Source organism: Dasypus novemcinctus, chromosome 16 (assembly GCF_030445035.2).
Source record: "Dasypus novemcinctus isolate mDasNov1 chromosome 16, mDasNov1.1.hap2, whole genome shotgun sequence".
In the NCBI taxonomy this organism is placed as follows: Eukaryota; Metazoa; Chordata; class Mammalia; order Cingulata; family Dasypodidae; genus Dasypus; species Dasypus novemcinctus.
The window spans coordinates 66274452-66291761 of record NC_080688.1 but is presented as its reverse complement, the minus strand read 5'-3'; the positions used below and the strand labels follow the sequence as shown (position 1 = coordinate 66291761).

Here is a 17310-nt window from a genome sequence, read left to right as displayed (position 1 = left end):
AATAAGGAGAAACTTAAATGGAACAGATATGTGCTTTAAGGGGGACTTAAACCTACTTTGAAATTGTACTTTATTTCCAGAATTTCAGTTATTTCCTTCTCTTTTTTTTTTTTAAATATATATATTTTTATTCATTTTTTAAAAATATTACATTCAAAAAATATGAGGTCCCCATTCACCCCCACCACCCCCACCCCACCACTCCCCCCACAGCAACACTCTCCCCCATCATCATGACACATCCATTGCATTTGGTATATTTCCTTCTCTTGAGCATAACAAAAAATAGCAAATATTGTGCCCATTCAATAGATAGAAAAAACAAAGCACCCAATTCACCCAAACATATTTATTAAGCACCTCCCCTCTGAGGCACTGTCCCAAACACCCAGTGTCATGTGAAGATGGATGATCACTGAGACAGATGCTAGCCTCCACTTGCTGGCCTTCTCACGGGGGTGTGAGTGGACAGATAAGCACACACAGAAGCAATTGAAAAGCGGGAGGAGCGATGAGGGCCCTGCAGCCAGGGAGAAGCGTGGGCCCTGGATCCTGAAGGCCCACACGCTGCTGCAGGTGCTGTTGTGGCTTTAGCTCTTCAGAGGAAACCCAGAAAAGGACTTTCCATATTTAGGAGGCTGTCTTCCAGGCCACATGATACCAACTACTGCAGGGGCCTGATAACACTGTAGAAATGGCAGATTCATTTCTCTTTGTGATAAGCTCTAGATGAATGCCATAGGGTGAGATGATGAAATGGAGAAAATACACCCAGCAAAGTGGACCCAAGGACCCAAAGCCAAGTTAAGCTATGTGGCCTCTGAGCCAAGGGGTTTGGGGCAGGTTTGAGTCGGGAGCATGCCGGCTGCTCAGGGAAGAGCCCTGCAGCTGTCGTCTTCAGGATATCTGGAACTTCAGGAGGTTGTCACTGAGGCAAATTTGCTTTGGGTAAATGTGAATATCACTCTTGAGCACGGGTGTTCTTAGCATACTAAGAAGTCAGTGGTCTCCTCTTCTGACAGGCTCAGCATTTGCCTGAGATGAGAAGTAATTAACAGGGACTGGTGCTTCCTTGCTGTACTTTGAAGCTGCCACTGGGGCACAATCCCTGACAGTGCTGCTCATTGGTTTGGCAGCTCTGAGGCCATGGGATACAAGGTTCCATGAAAACACACAGGAAGCTGGATTTTTTCCCTTAAACAGCTACAGTGAAGAGCAAAAACCAAGTCCTGATTGCTCAGCCCTCTGCTTGGCAGCTGCTGAGAGCCCAGGCCATACCCTCTGCTCGTTGGTTACTTGGTTCTTCCCCGGAGCTAAGATACAAAGGTGCAACCCACCAGAGCTCCTCGGTAAGGCATGCACCCTCTGTCCATGAGGCCTCCCCTGGGGTCGGCATTCCTCCTTAGTGAAAGGGGGTCTGCTGTGGCCGTGGGGAGCATTTAGGCATCTCCCAGATACCGTCTGGAATGTTGACCAGAGAAGAGGGACCACAGAGACCTCGGGAGGGCTGGGAAACTTTGTGGTCTTGTTAAAATTTCTCCCCTTAAGTAGGAGTGTAAGTGAGTGGAAGAGAGAGAGGTGAGTGTTTCCATTAAACACAGAATTTGGTTCGGCTGGAGTATTGGTTTTTGTCTTTCAGGGGTTCCAGAATCTAAAAAGGAGCATTGCCAATAAAACAGATTGTTTATTAGTAACTGAGCTTTTTCACTTATTTTTAAATTTTTTTATTCCCCCCTCCCACTTGCAGCTTGCTTGCTGTCTGCTCTCTGTGTCCATTCGCTGCACGCTCTTCTGTGGTTTTTGTTGTTGTTGTTGTTGTTGTTGTTGTTGCGTCACCTTGCTGAGTCAGCTCTCCGTGGCATCTGTGGGCAAGCCTGCCTTCACAAGGAGGTCCCAGGATGCAAACCCAGGGCCTCTCACATGGTAAACAGAAGCCCAGCTGATTGAGCCACAGCCACTTCCCTTTTTCACTTATTTTTATTTAACGGCTGTTGGATATGGATAGTGGTAAATAATACATGTAGTTCTTATCCCTCATGGAGCTTACAGTCTGGCAAAAAAGATAGTTATGTAAATGTTTAATTAGAAATGTGTGTAATGCTGAGGTCAAGAAGAGGGTGCTTATGGAAAAGAATCATGGGGGCATGTAGGGGAATGCCCAAACAGCACCCCCAGTTTGGGTGGTTTTCTAGAAACACTCACAGGACTCGGGTTTAGTCATCCATTGGCATGACTTATTACAGCCAAAGGATGCAGAGCAAAGCCAGCCAAGTTAGCAGGGGCATGGGGTGAAGTCCGGAGGAAACAGGGGCAGGCCTCCAAGGCCCCTCTCCCAGCGAGTCCACAAGGGATGTGCAGAATCCCCCACCAACAAGTTGTGACATGTGTGACTTGTCTATCAGGGACGCTCTCTGGAACGTGGATTTCCAGGGTTTTTATTTTGGGGCCAGTTGCATAGGCAACTTTTTTCAAGCACGTACCAAATGTCCAGACTCCTGAAGGAAAGCAGTAGTCAGCATAAACCATATCGTGTGCACAGTTTAGGTGCAGTGAGCTGTTCTTCTCAGGGAATGGGGAGAACCTTTCTAAAATCCAAGCTCTCAGACACCAGCCACGGGCCAGGCTTGCTAGCAAGCCTCTTTAAGGAGAGCAGTCTCAGGTCTCCTATGCTCACTCTTTTCTGCATAGGGTATCTGGTCTTTATTAGAAATGAAATCAAGGCACATCATAAAAATTCAAATAGCATAGAAATATATAAAAGTATTCCCTCCTACTTCTTAACCCACCTGTCCATGAATTCCCATTTTGCGTGTACGAACATAATGGTGCATCTTTTTAAGACTGAGATGGAATCACATTATACATATTCTGTAATTTTTCACTTACCATTACCATGGACATTTCCATGTGAATTTCTCTCTACCATGTTGTTTTAAATAACTGCTGGCATTTTTTTAAATTAAGGAAGTTGAAGGCTTATAGAAAAGTCATGCAGAAAATAAAATTCCCATATGCCCCTACTCCCCACATCCAGTTTTCTGTATTAGTAATATTTTGCATTAGTGGTGTAACTGCTGGTATTTTGCTAATTCAAATAATACTGCAGTGTGTGTCCTTTACATATGTATCTTTGGTTACTTGTACAATTATATCCGTAGGGTAAACTTTTAGGAGTGGTCTTGATGGATCAAAGAGTGTGCACTGGAAGCATAGATATTGCTAAGTTGGAGGATACAATAGGTCTGAGAGCTACTCTTGACGGGAAACGTGCTCCCATCTTGTCTTCCCTCCTCACTACAGTTCGTTTCCTCCCCTCACCAACTCCTATTCCTAAAGAACCAATGACCTTTTGCCAGCCTCCCCCCATGAGAAGGTGAGAGCGTGGCCCCGCAGCACTCAGGTCAGCCAAGAAGGGCTTCTGGGTCTGCCGAACCCTGGCAGGAGGGGAGGGCTGGAAACCCTTCATGCCAAACCCTTTCCAGCCCATTTCAGGCAGCACAGAAGACCAAGCAAAGATGGATGGATACTAGGTCAGTATCAACCCGCGTGAAAACGCCACAGACAGCTGCAAATCAGAGCGACTCTAAATGTGCTTCACATCATTTAAACCAGCATTTCTGGCAGCGTCCATTGTTTTTTCCATTTTTTAAGATCATTATTTACTGAGTCTGTGTTTTAACTTTTCACTTTTCTCAGCAATCCTATGAGGTCCATGTGTCTAACTCCATGTCAAATCTAGAAAAATAAAGATGGGAGTTAATGCCCCAAATTTTATTGTTTTTAAGTCTCATGAAGCATAGCTAATTCTCAAATCCAGTATATAAATTGATAATTTTCCTTCAGGTATTTTTATTTTCTAAGAAGCATAATAGCTTTTTTTTTTTTTTTTTAACTTTTGTATGGCATCCCTGATAAGAAATTAATGAATCGTTATGAGTAATTAAGCACTCTGGGATGGAGGACTCCCACATATTCTACCAGCCAGAGGTGTTTGAAGAACTCCCACTGAGAGCAGTGAAATAAAACAATGTTAATGAGAATATAATTAGTAAAGCCAGTTACTCTGCATAAGAGGTTATAATGTAGCGAATTGCTTTCTCAGCTATTAGAGAGCTATAATAGAGACCAAGTAAAGAAGCACCTCTTAAAAACATGACAGACTGAATTTTTTAAAAAGATTTTTTTAAGTTTTTTTTTTTCCTCTCCCCTCACCTCCCCAGTCTGCTCTTTGTGTCCATTCACTGTGTGTTCTTCTGTGTCTGCTTGCATTCTTGTCGGTCGCACTGGGAATCTTTGTCTCTTTTTGCTGTGTCAGCTCTCCATGTGTGTGGCACCACTCCTGGGCAAGCTGCACTTTTTTTCGCTCAGGGCGGCTCTCCTTGCAGGGCGCACTCCTTGCGCATGGGTCTCCCCTACACAGGGACACCCCTGCGTGGCACGACACTCCTTGCATGCATCAGCACCGTGTGTGGGCCAGCTCACCACACAGGCCAGGAGGCCCTGGGTTTGAACCTTGGACCTCCCATATGGTAGGTGGACGCTCTATCAGTTGAGCCAAATCCACTTCCCTGATAATGTTTTACGTTCTAAAGACTGTAGGTTTTTCCCTTCCTTTCTTTTTGTTTATTATATAAATATTATATATTTATTTATCAACTTGAAAATGCAGTTTAAAAGAATTTTTTTTCTCTAAAAAAATGTCCCATTGTAGGGCACCAGTAAGTATAGTCAGAGGACGAGCTGTGGGTAGAGTCTGTAGCCAGTAAGTGCTAGGTGGCCAGGCGGTGCTGGCCAGCATTCCTGGGCTAGGTGGGCAGGCCTGACCCCATCCCCTGTGCCCTCCCAGCAGATGAAATCACTAGACCATATTGGTCCTGCGCCGTGACAGTCCCTGAGGTCCAGGAGTACAATAGAGTGGCACAGACAAGGCCAAACTGCTGTCTTCCCCATCACTTTTCTGCTTACAACCTGATTTCAACTTATCAGCTTACAAAGTGCACATAGCCATCGTTTCCACAGTAACAGGTCCCTTAAAGGATACACGCACATTCAGTTTCCAGCAAATGAGTCTGCTTTTTATAAATTTATTTTTATTTCTAACTTTCATTTGTAATTTTTTGTGTATAAGCTTTATTGAGATGTAATTTGCATGTCTTAAAAGGTTGCTTTTAAATATACTTGGAATGCTCTCTGTTGAAAATTGGCTTGTGCTGGTAGTTGGAAAGCATCTATCAATATTTCGTATATACTAGTCATATAGGAGGTAATTTTTAAACAACATCACCATCACTTTTCCAATACAGGAAAGTCTGTGGTTTTTTTCTTCCTTAAAAAGTGAAGTGCTAAAGAAAGGGGGGAAAGCGCTAAGACTTCTCTTAAACCCATTTAAAAACCTTTTAAATTTTAAAATATTTCTTATCTAAAAGTTGGAGATATTTTTCAAAGGGTAGCATTGACCATGTAAAAGCATTAATTGAAAAGAAAATATTTTGCATCATGTTTACAGCTATAGTTTTTAAAGATAAAATTCTAGACAGGAGATCTCAATCAAACTGTTCTTAGAGCATGTCTTACTTTGGTCTCATCAGTTTTAAAGGAAGTATGTTTTCTATCCTTATAAACAGATGCGGATAGGTGTGACTTCCAAAGTAACAACTATTATGTAGCAGTGCATATTTTTCTTAAAACTGTCAGTCTATATAAAATGTTTTCGTACTTATTTTAATCCCTTTTCGAATATATTTGCCTCAGTCTTCTTGAGTCTGTATATAGAGTTGAGTAGCAGAGAATTCCGAAGCGAGCCAGTACCTATGGACACGTTTCAAATAAATGACTGAGTATCAGGAAGTGCTTGGTTCGTCTGACCGTGATGTTAGTGTGTTTTCAAGTTTTGCAGGGAGCAGAGTTTTGGGAAGACTCAGGTGGATGCTGTTTCCTACAGCTGAACTGAAGTGAGTTGTGCTAGTTCTATTACTGGTCAGTTAATTTATAAACAGACTTTCCAGTAGTTCTAAAAGCATTACAAATTAGACATTTAAAGAAAAAACAACTTTTTCCCTCTCCCTTGGAAGTGCATTCTTTTTCAAGAGTCCTTTATCAAGCAAGAAATTGGTAACCACTTTTCTCTTCATAGTGATTTGGGGGACATTCCTGGGATAAGGAGGCCCCTGTCTGGCGCAGCCCTCTTATTTAAGGGGTGGGTCCAGTAAATTAATATTTCTTGCCGCTATCTCTTGCAGCCCAAGGTAAAACATGGCACCTCTTGGTCTTTCATCCTGTGATCAAACTGGATCTCTGTGTAGCTCTTCCAGTTTATAAAGCAAATTCTCAGGAGGAGCCTACCTCTCCTTTCTAGACTTCATGTCCTAGTAAACCCACCTCCCTCCCTCTGAATACCAGTGATCCCTGTCACTTGCAAATGCAATCTCAATAGTGGGGCCCTATAATTAAATAGTAGCTTTTAAAATAAAATACGAATTCTTCAGAGTAAACCTTGGTGGTCTTTGCTACCCAAATTACAGCACAGTGCTAGCTTAGGTTAAAAGCTGGGTAAGAAAGTTTTCATTTTCTGTTTTTAAGTTATAGAACTTGTGTATAATGTGTAAGGTAAGTAAAAAGCATAGCTTCTCTGGTTCCAGGCAAGAGGGAAGGGCTGAAATGTTAACATACTCATGTTGGTGAGTCTGATTTGAAAGCTCTGTGTGGTTCTTTTTTTTTTTAACTTTTCATTGTAACACACGTAAAACTCAAAATTACCCATTTTAGCCACTTTCAGTTGTACAATTCAGAGGTACTAATTATATCCACAATATTGTGCTGCCAACATCTATTACCCCAACTTTTTCATCGTCTCAAACTGAAACTGTACCATTAAGCAAGAACTCTTCCTTGCCTTCCACCCTCCCCAGCCCCTGGTTACCTGGAATCTACTGTCTGTCTCTGAAATTTGTTTCTTCTAGGTATTTCATGTAAGTGAACGCTTACAGTGCTTGTCCTTTTGTGTCTGGCTTATTTCACTCACTGCAAGATGGCAGGCATGCTGTGAGTCCCTGCATTCAGTTCTTTTGGCCGTATTCCAAGAAGTGGGGTTGCCTGGCCTTAGGTCATTCTTTCCTGTGTGATTTTGATAGCTATACTTGATCTTAGAACTTAACAGATTTTTCAGAGACAGCTACTATCAATGATTTCTGTAAATTAGATTTCTCAAACAGTCTAATTATGCAATTTGATAACTTCTGCCCATTACCCAAACATCTTAGTACATTTCAGGAAGTTTATGAATTGGAATAATTTAATCAGTATTTTGTTTGGACATAAATGAGTCTCAATGGCTTCTTTACAGTGTGAACCTGCCTTAGTCTCCCATTATATCACTCTGGAAATTTCTCAGTCAGTCGGAACTGCTTTGCCCTTTCTCACAATATGCCTTGGCTGTCTGGCATCAGTCCATGGAGCCTCCATGCCTGATGTGTCCTCCCCCTTTCAAGCCCCTTGTCTTCCTACCCTTCCGCATGTTCTCAGTTCATACATGTTATGACAGCTTTCTGCAGGATCACCAGGTTTGCTATGGGTCATGCAGCTAATTGGTTGTAAAGTTGCATCTAAAACTCAGGTTTCCTGACTCTAGCCCAGTTCCCCTTCCACTACACCACGTTACTCCCAAGAGAGATGGTAAGTTGCAAGCTCATCCAGTCTCTCTCTAAGCTCCTCTAGGCTTTATGTGCTGTGGGCTTCAGCCTGTTTGTTATACTGCAGAAGAGTCATGTGTAGTGAAAGATCACCAGTCACTGCTCATCCTGATCATTGCCCCACACTGTGGAATATTGTCCCTTGGGCTCTGGAATCACATTGTCTAGGACCTCTAGGGCCATTTCCTGGCTTTGCCATTTATTAACTCTGTGATCTTGGGCAATTGCTTAGGGCCCTAAGTCTCAGTTTACCCATCTGTGGAATGTAGGTGGTAATGACATTCACACCACATGGTTGCTGGGAGAATCGAATGAGTTCTTGCAAGCCTGACACATTCCAAGAGCTCAATAACTGTTAGCTCCTGTTATTTTAAAACCCCGAAATGGCATCACATTGCTTTTAAGATAAATACCCAAATCTTCAACCAAGGCCCCTCTTCCTTCCCTCTCACCCTGTACACTGTGGCTGTGCTGGCTTCACATTAGTTCCCTGAAGGTGCTGGGCTCCTTCGAACCACGGCACCTTTGAATGGGCAGTTACTGCTCATAATAGGCTTTCCTACTCATCAAATGTCTACCAGTTCAAACATCCTTTCCTGAGCTATCTAACCACCCTTGAACCCCTGATTCAACCAAGTCTCGGGATTATTTGGAGTTTGACTTTATGATAGGGGGCAATACTTGTTCACTTCTATGTTCCCCACCGTAATACAATATTTATTGCATTTGGCAGTCAATATGTACTGGTTAATTTAATGAATGAATCAAAATGAATGGACCAGTCAATCTAGTTTCTTGACTTCTGGTAACCTTTTAGTTATTCTTTTTTGGCAGCATGCAACATTGAGAATCTAATAAAAGTATCATTATGATGTTGGTGCACAAATTTTAGTCACAGATTTTTAAAAAACCATATCCATAAGTCTTAATCTTTATTCCCCTGACAGCCTACTAATTATTTTCCCCTCCAAAGAGACAGTATTTATGGTTTTGAAATATCATGCATGAAGAGAGGGAGAAGAGGATTCATTTTCAAAGATGCCAGGAATAAGAACCGAATCATCACCTTGTGGCAGGTGAAACTGGGGTGAATCCTTGATCTCAGGGGCCATTCATTAGAGTGACCCTTTAAGCCACCTGCCTGATGACAATACAGTCAGTGTCCTTAGCAGGAACTTTGCATGTTATGAATAGGATTATCCCTTCAAGGCCCTCTGGCCGGGATTTGGGTGTGCTTTGCTCAGGAATTTGGTGGCCTTTCCTGGTGCTAATGCCATATCCTCAGGCTCTTGCAGGCATAGAACAACCAGCAGTGAGGCTGGCCGAGGCTGCTCTCCAGAGACAGTCATGCAGATGCTTTTAGACCCAATCTAAAGCCCAGGGAATTCAAGAACTGCCACCCTTATTTGAATGAAATTCACAAAGAGAAGTGGACACCAGGTGCTTCTGATCACCGATATAGCTGTGAAACATAAAGGGCACAAGGGAAGAGTGGGCTTTCCAGCACCTGGGTGCATGCTTGTGCACGTATGCGTGTGCACACACACTCCCACGCCCACCCACACCCAGGTAATATGCTGTGGTAAACGCTGTACTGGTGTGTGGTGTGTACTTACTTTTGACTAAAATTGAGCACGTGAAAATTGTAAACTGATTATACCTAAGAGTGAGGTGGAAGGAAGTCATTTGCTTGTATCCTTTCAGTTTAAAGTATTTACTATAGACGGTAAGGCTGTAACTTTCACCAGGGTAGACAGTTTTGAGGCCAGCCGTGGTGACCTCGTGTGTGAGGAGAGGCACACTCAAGCCGATGCACTGTGATTGTGAGGTAGTCCCACCCGGGACTTGGCTTGAGACTTGGTGGAAATGAACACTTTTGATCTACGGCGTGCACACATATTAATTACCTCATAAGCACAGCCTGCCGGAGATCATCAGGCTGAGGGCTGCTCAGGAGCAAAGCGTCCTCTCAGAGGAAATGTCTGAGGTGTTGCCACCATTCCTCTGCTGGTCCCAGGTGAGGGCTAGTTGCAGGAAGCCTTTGGGCACCATGTCTTAGACCCCAGCTGCATCACCCCGAAACTCAGGCTAATTGCCCAGTTAAGTTGTAGACACAGCCTGTGAGTGAGCTGTCTCACGGGGATCTGACGGCCAGGTTCTGAGGCCTGCTGCTTACTGTGCTGCCAACACCATCTTGCCACTTTGCCTGGATTCTAGTGTACAGATGTCTTGGCGTCACACGCTTGCAGTTCCATCATGACCTTACTGCCAGGTACCTCTGTGTATAGGAGGGGATGAGTCTGGCCTTCTGTAGATTGCAATGGGAAGAAGCTCGTACTGTGTTGCCTGTTATTGATACACCTCTAGGACTTTTTGTTTACACCCAAGTGTTGTAAAGTGCAGAATGTATTTGCCTTTGAATTTACTTTGTAAATTTTGTACCCAAGATGTTCTCTCTCTTTCTCTCTCTCTCTCTATATATATATATCCCCCAAGCTATTGGGATGATGTCCTACTTAGGAATACCCCTCAGGAAGTACTGGACTGATGGGGGCTGAAATTGTTAAAAGTCTAGGAAGTTACAGGCAGAACAGTGTCAGAGCATAAGCTGATCCTCAGAACCTGTAACCTCTGGGAAGAGGATGTTATATCTTGAGTACCTGCTTTGCCTTAGCCAGTGTCTCCTTTAGTGAATTTCAGAGGATGCTGTAAACCAGAGAGCTGCTTCAAGGAGTGCCCTTTTATGTATTTAATCTTGGTTGCAAACACCTCGAATATAAAGGTTGTGTCCTTCATATGGCTGGTTTAAACGACAAGGATAGCTCTGTGCACTGACACACCTCTAGCCTGGGCGCCCAGAAGCCATGGTTCTACCTGCCTCAGCCATTAACTTGCAGCCTTGGACAAACCAGGGCTGGCACATGCTTGGTGCTGTGGGTTTTAGAGGCTGAAAGAGGATCCTGGCAGGTCCCTTCTCCCTGAACTACTCCTGCCTCCTTACCTGCCACACGAAGGGGAGAGCTGAGCTCTCTGGTTTTTCCAGCCATACAATTTGATGTTTCTAGGTTTCCCTTTCAGCTCAAAAATAAACTTTCCTTAAGTACCTATACTTTTACAGTTTAGACAGATTTTGCACATACACAACCCCTAATAAAAGTGAACTAGATAATGTTCAAGTGCTAGCTCTACGCAAGGCATTCTTCAGTGCCACATGGAAGAGCCCCTCATGCCTCCCTCAGCCCTCAGCCTCCCAGCAGCAGGAGGCCCAGGGCCCAGCACAGACCTCGGGGGGCCCTGGGTGCCACCCACCAAGCCTGTGGAGACAGGAGTGAGTGGGGGCAGCCCTCTAGGACAGGGTCATGGGGCTATAGGGCTGGCGGGGGTGACCAAGGGAAAGTGGGGGCCGGGGTGTTTTGAGTCAGGGTAACATGACGAGCCACAGTGTGGAGGTGGGAATGGTGAGGGGTGGCTCCTGGGGCAGGGCAGTGGCCCCTTGGTTCCTTCAGTACACAGAGGGAGTGAGTGCAGTCAGGTTGTGAAGCCCTTGGGAGCCGGGCCAGGGAGTCCAGGACTCAGGGACCCACATACTTTAATGGGGGTCTAAAAAAGGGTTTGCAAAGAGGAGACACTCATGTCCAAGGCACTAGCATTTTAGCCTCCTGTCTGCTGAGGTTGGAAGTGCTCAGGATTACTGAATGGGCCTGAATACTCCTTTTGTTCTTTCCCTGGCAAACACGAGGTGAAGGCCTTATATACTAGTTTATTCTAACCCAGAATTGACTTCCCTAGGGGCTATCCCAGGTAGTCCTCTTAATCCCATGTAACAGGTTATTCTTATCCCTGATTTACTGATGAAGCAACCAGGCTCAAGGAAGTTAAATGACTTTGTAAGACCCAATGATGAGAGTTGAAAAATAGTATTTAAACATAACTTTATAAGAACATAGCTAGCTTCTACACCACAAGGAGAAGAAGTTTTGCTCATTTTGTAGATGAAGATTAAGTAAAATTGTCTGGGAAAGCTAGTTTTAAAAATTGAGATATAGTTCACATACCATGAACTCCATCCCTCTAAAATGTATAATTCTGCGGTTTTCTGTATCATCACAAAGTTGTACAATCACTACTATATAATTCCAGAATATTTCATCACCTTCAAAAGTAACTGTACCCATTAGCAGTCAGTTTCCCTTTCCCCCTTCTAAACCCTTGGTAACCACGGTCCTAACTCTGTTTCTATGGATTTGCCTGTTCTAGATGCTTCATATAAACAGAACCAGCCTTTTGGGTTTCCTTCCTTTGTTTGGTTTATTGTTTGTGAGGTTCATCCATGTTGTAACATGTATCAGGATTTCTTTCCTTTTTATGGCTGAATAATATTCCATTCTTTGAATTATACCACATTTTGTTTATCCATTCATCAGTTGATGGATATTTGGGTTATTTCTATCTTCTAGCAAGCTTGAAAATGATGCTGTGAAGATTCATTTTCAAGTTTGTGTACAGACGTCTGTTTTCATTTCTCTTGGATATCTCTCAGAGTCTTTTGAATGAGAGTAAGCACCATAAAGTACAAAAGCTCTTGTTCTGATTTTTCATCCTGTGGTTGTTTCTAGTTCCCACTAGTGGCCGACTTGTTTCAAGATGACAAGGATCTTGCTCCTGCCACCACCTCGTCTGGGAAGGGGTCATCTTCGAAGATCAGCGTTCGCTCTGCCAGGCCCACCGTGAAAGCCCCCAACAAGGAGCACAAGAAAACCGTGGGCCACCAGGTCAGCCCCAGGCCTAACGGGCCATGCCCATGGACCGGCCTCTCTGTAGGTGGAGGAGGATCACGGAGTCAGAGGCCGCAGCAGTCCCGGCCACCCAGTGTCCTTGAGCAAAGGAAACTTCCTATCCTTGTCTAGATGACACTGACAGGAGAGAGTGGAAAGGGGGTGACAGCAACCACAAACAATAAATGTAGTCCCTGTGTAGGACCGCTTTAAGGGGCCGCTGGGATCGGGCAGAGAGGCAGGGAGGTGGAGAAGTCTTCAGGTTACAGAGGTGATTTTAAAAAACAGGTAATCGAAAAATGACGCAGCCTCAGCTTATGGGGAGTGTGGTTTTCTGTGCCCGAGAAGAGAGGGTCTGCACACCTCAGGGCTCCTGGGCACCCGAAGCTCAGGTCCAGGCCTCTGGTTCCTGGTGATCACCTCTCATATCTCACAGCCCTTGCCCGCCTTTCATCTCATTTGACCCACAGCGCTGGGAGCGACATATTAGAGGGTGGTCTTCCCCATTTGGCTTGAGGGAGCCCTACGGCCACAATATGGAGGGGCCTTGGTTTTGGTCAGACAGCTAGGTAGGGGTGTTAGAGCTGGACTCTGGGTTTTTCCTTGTGTAACCAAGTGCTGGCTTTTGTCTGCCCAGTTCCGCACCTCCCTGCACCTGCTCATGGAGACCCTGAACGCCACCACCCCCCACTACGTGCGCTGCATCAAGCCCAACGACGAGAAGCTCCCCTTCCAGTAAGTGACGCCGCGGGCATTAGGTCCTCTCAGCTGGGGCCCTGCAAGCTGAGCCTCTTGCTGCTTCCTGAGAGGTTCGGCTGGAATGGGGTGGGCACAGCCTGGGGGAACCTTCAGCCTTCTGCATGATGACCGGTCGGGTCTGCACTGCCCAGCTGGTTGGTGCTGAATTCAGGTTAGATGACCTCTGCCAGATTCCTTCTGCGTGCTGTCCGGGGTGGGGGTCAAGAGAATGAGAAGATGCAGTGCCCCAGACCCAAGGAGCATGCAGTGGCGTTGGGGAATGTGCACCCTGGACACAGAACGACGTAAAAGGGTGTCATTAAATGGAGAAATGAGTGCCTCTCAGCACCCCTTAAATTCAGAGGCAGATATCACTGGAGTTGGTCAGGAAAGTCTAATTTTGTCGGGACGTTAGACTTTAAATGACGTGTCAAGTGATAGGACATGCAGAGTGGTCCTGTTTCTCACATCCCCTTAACAGCCAACCTTCTGGAGTTGTCCACACCACCTCCACTTCTTCCTCACTTTCCCCGCACTTCTTTGCATGCTCTGATCCAATTTCTGCCTCTGTCACTACCTAGAACTTTTCTTCCAAAACTCCACTCTCACATGGTTGACTCATCCAAATCCAGGTAATGATAACACCCTGTTACCTTTGTCTGTTTCTGGTTTCTGCCAAATTCCAAACCAGTCTCTGAATGCTTACTACAGCTTCAGCAACATGTCTGAAGCCAGACTCCTCATGCCCCACACGTCCTCCGAAATGGTTTCTTTTGATTTGGTTTCTATTTTAGTAAGTGGCATAACTATTTCCTGACATCTCATCCACCCAGCAAACTTGATTTTCCAGATTAGAAACCTAAGAATCTCTCTAGACTAGTACTGTCCAGTAGAACTTTCTTTTCTTTTTTTTTTTTTTAAAGATTTATTTATTTATTTAATTTCTCCCCCTCCCCTGGTTGTCTGTTCTTGGTGTCTATTTGCTGCGTCTTGTTTCTTTGTCCGCTTCTGTTGTTGTCAGCGGCACGGGAAGTGTGGGCGGCGCCATTCCTGGGCAGGCTGCTCTTTCTTTTCACGCTGGGCGGCTCTCCTCACAGGCGCACTCCTTGTGCGTGGGGCTTCCCTACGCGGGGGACACCCTTGCGTGGCACGGCAGTCCTTAGCGCGCATCAATGCTGCGCATGGCCAGCTCCACACGGGTCAAGGAGGCCCGGGGTTTGAACCGCGGACCTCCCATGTAGTAGACGGACACCCTAACCACTGGGCCAAAGTCCGTTTCCTGAACTTTCTGTGATATTTATAATCTAGGTTGTCCAACATGGACATGGTAGCCACTAGTCACATGTGACTATTGAACATCTGAAGTGTGGCTACTGCAATTCAGGAACTTTTAACTTATTTTATTTTACTTCAAGTCAAGTCACCACAGTAGCTAGTAGCCACCCTACTGGGCCTTGATTCTTTCTTCTCCCTTCCTTCTCAAATCATTGTTAGAGTCCTGTGGAGTCTACTTGAAAATACCTTACATTGGTCTCCCTTCTTTGTTGCTTCTTACTACCACTTTGATTCAAATTCCCCCTTCCCTCTAAATCCCCTCTTGATGTAGAGGGGGACTGGACATAGCCATCCCAGGTCTACAAGATGGAGGAATAGAGTGTGGATTAGAGTGGACTTACTGGTGTTCTGCTGGGGAAATATTATGATTAGTAAGGGAAGAAATTGTAGTAGTGATGTGGAGAGGGTGGCCACGGTGGCTGCTGATGGTCGGGAGAGGAAAGAAGAGATAGGGTGTGGGGAAATTTTCAGGATTTGGAGTTGTCCTGGGTGGTGCTGCAAGGATGGATGCTGGACATTGTGTGTCCTGTGGTGGCCCACTGGCTGGACTGGGGGAGAGTGTGGACTACAATGTGGACCACATGTGCTGCAGCAGTTCTCCAGAATGTATTCGCCAGGTGCAGTGGATGTGCCACAATGATGGTAGAGTTTGTTGATGTGGGAGGGGTGGCATGGGTGGGGTGGGGGTTATATGGGGACCTCATATTTTTTGAATATAACATTTAAAAGAAAATGAAAAAAATGAAAACAAAACAAAAAAAACCCAAATTCCCCTTCCCCACCCATCTAACTCAAGAATTTGGTGGCTTTCTCTGAGTGGCCCCCCGGGTTCTCTTACCTCATGCACATCTCTTAGTGCTTGTTACACTTTCCTGTAGCTGATTTCTTGTCTTTTGCCCCTTCTTAACTCTGAGTTTCTTTTTTGTCTTTGTGTTTTCAGTTCCAAGCTCAGGTTTCAGGTTCGATGCACCATGGAATGTGGTAGATACCAGTACATGCTTATTGACTAAGTGAGCCGACAGACCCAGTGGGCATATGGGTAGATTTTCAGTTCAGTGGATAGGCAAGAGGATGGATGCACAGGCACACAGACTGGACCAGTGGGTGAATGAACTTGAAAGGCTTGGCAGGTAGAAATAGGCCTACTGTACATCACTGATAGGGATGGGATGCTTAGTAGAGGTATATTTTCAGATTTTTAAAGCACATTCTTCCTGTCCTTCTGATACCTTGTCCTAGCACAGTTTCTTTCTGTGAAATAATTCTTTTTGGCAACTCTGACCCTCGGGCTGAATACCTGAGCTGCCTTCTACAGTTCCCATCATTTAATAAACTTGACTTCCATTCACTTAGACTTTGTACTAGAAAGGTTAGGTAGACACTGTTGAGTCAGCTTTCTTTGAACCATGCTGATTGTTCTCTCTTTTCCCTTCCTCCAAATTTCTGAAACATGCTTAGGAATTCCACCCACGTGGCATCTGTTTACTGGCTGACTTCAGAAGAAAAGAGGCTGTTAGAAGAGCAGCATGTGTGAAAGATGTAGATTATGTGTGAAGGGCAGAAAGCAGCGTGCTGGGGCCCATGAGAGGAAAGATGGGGGCTGGGCACCTCTTCCTCCCCCCAGCCAGCTGTGACCTTGACCAGTTCTTCCCTAGAACCTGGTACCACTTTGCAGTGACCTTGGGCAGTTCTTCCCTAGAACCTGGTGCCGCCACGCTGTGACCTTGGGCAGTTCTTCCCTAGAACCTGGTATCACCACGCTGTGACCTTGGGCAGTTCTTCCCTAGAACCTGGTACCACCTTGCAGTGACCTTGGGCAGTTCTTCCTTAAAACCTGGTACTACTACACTGTGACCTTGAGCAGTTCTTCCCTAGAACTTGGTACTGCCATGCTGTGACCTTGGGCAGTTCTTCCTTAGAACCTGGTATCACCATGCATCAGAGACTCTGCTGGGCCTCCCCTCTTAGAGGAGAGGAGAAGGTAGGGACTTGCAAAGAGGCTTTCTAATCCTAATATCCCTTTGTGTTTTTTTTTGAGGACCTTCCTTTTCCTTTAGGACCATAATTATTCTTTGTCTTTCTCCCAGTAAAGAGGGAAGCTGGGAAGAATACTGAACCGTGTCAGGAAACCTGGATTCTAGTCCAGGTTCTGCTACTGATTGGTTGGCTGATCACAAACTAGTCTTTTATGCTCAGCCTGATTTCTTCATGGTTACTTTCATTAAAAATAATTATCCTGGTGAAAGAATCCAAGGAGATAATGAATGGGAATAAGCTGTGAAATGTATAAAAATTTATGATTAAAATATTAACATTCTAGAAAGAAATTGCTATATCCGTCTCCCCATCCCCTACTACAAGGTTTCTCACCCTTGGCTCTGTTGACATTTTTGACTAGATAATTCTGTGTAGTGGATGTCTAAGCATCACTGTTCTCTTCCCTCTAGATGCCAGTAGCTTCCCCTAACTGTGACACTAAAAGTGTTTCAGGTGTTGCCAAATGTTCTCTGGTAGGTAAATCCACCCCTGATTGAGAATCACTGTCCTACACTAAATGCTTTGATATCATCTCAGGTATAAAAGCACTGTTCTTTCTTCTTTTATCCAGACAATCTGTCGTATCTACTCAGCAGGCACTGGGCTAGGACAGGTGGACTGTCAAAACATGCCCCATCCTTAAGGATGTCACACATCCCTGATGATGGCATGGCAGAAGTGACTGTTAGTGGGCCTGAGAAAGTCTGGGGGAGCACGAAGGCTAAAGAGGGGAGAGG

General features: G+C 45.0%; 1 protein-coding gene across 1 annotated transcript in view; it reads left to right on the top strand.

Moving 5' to 3' along the window:
- MYO5B (myosin VB) overlaps positions 1-17310 on the top strand; it is a 373786-nt gene that overhangs the window by 256902 nt on the left and 99574 nt on the right. Inside the window, exons 15-16 of the mRNA XM_058277683.2 lie at positions 12305-12460; positions 13101-13198. Of these exons, the coding sequence (XP_058133666.1) occupies positions 12305-12460; positions 13101-13198 (254 nt within the window). The remainder of the gene's footprint in view (positions 1-12304; positions 12461-13100; positions 13199-17310) is intronic.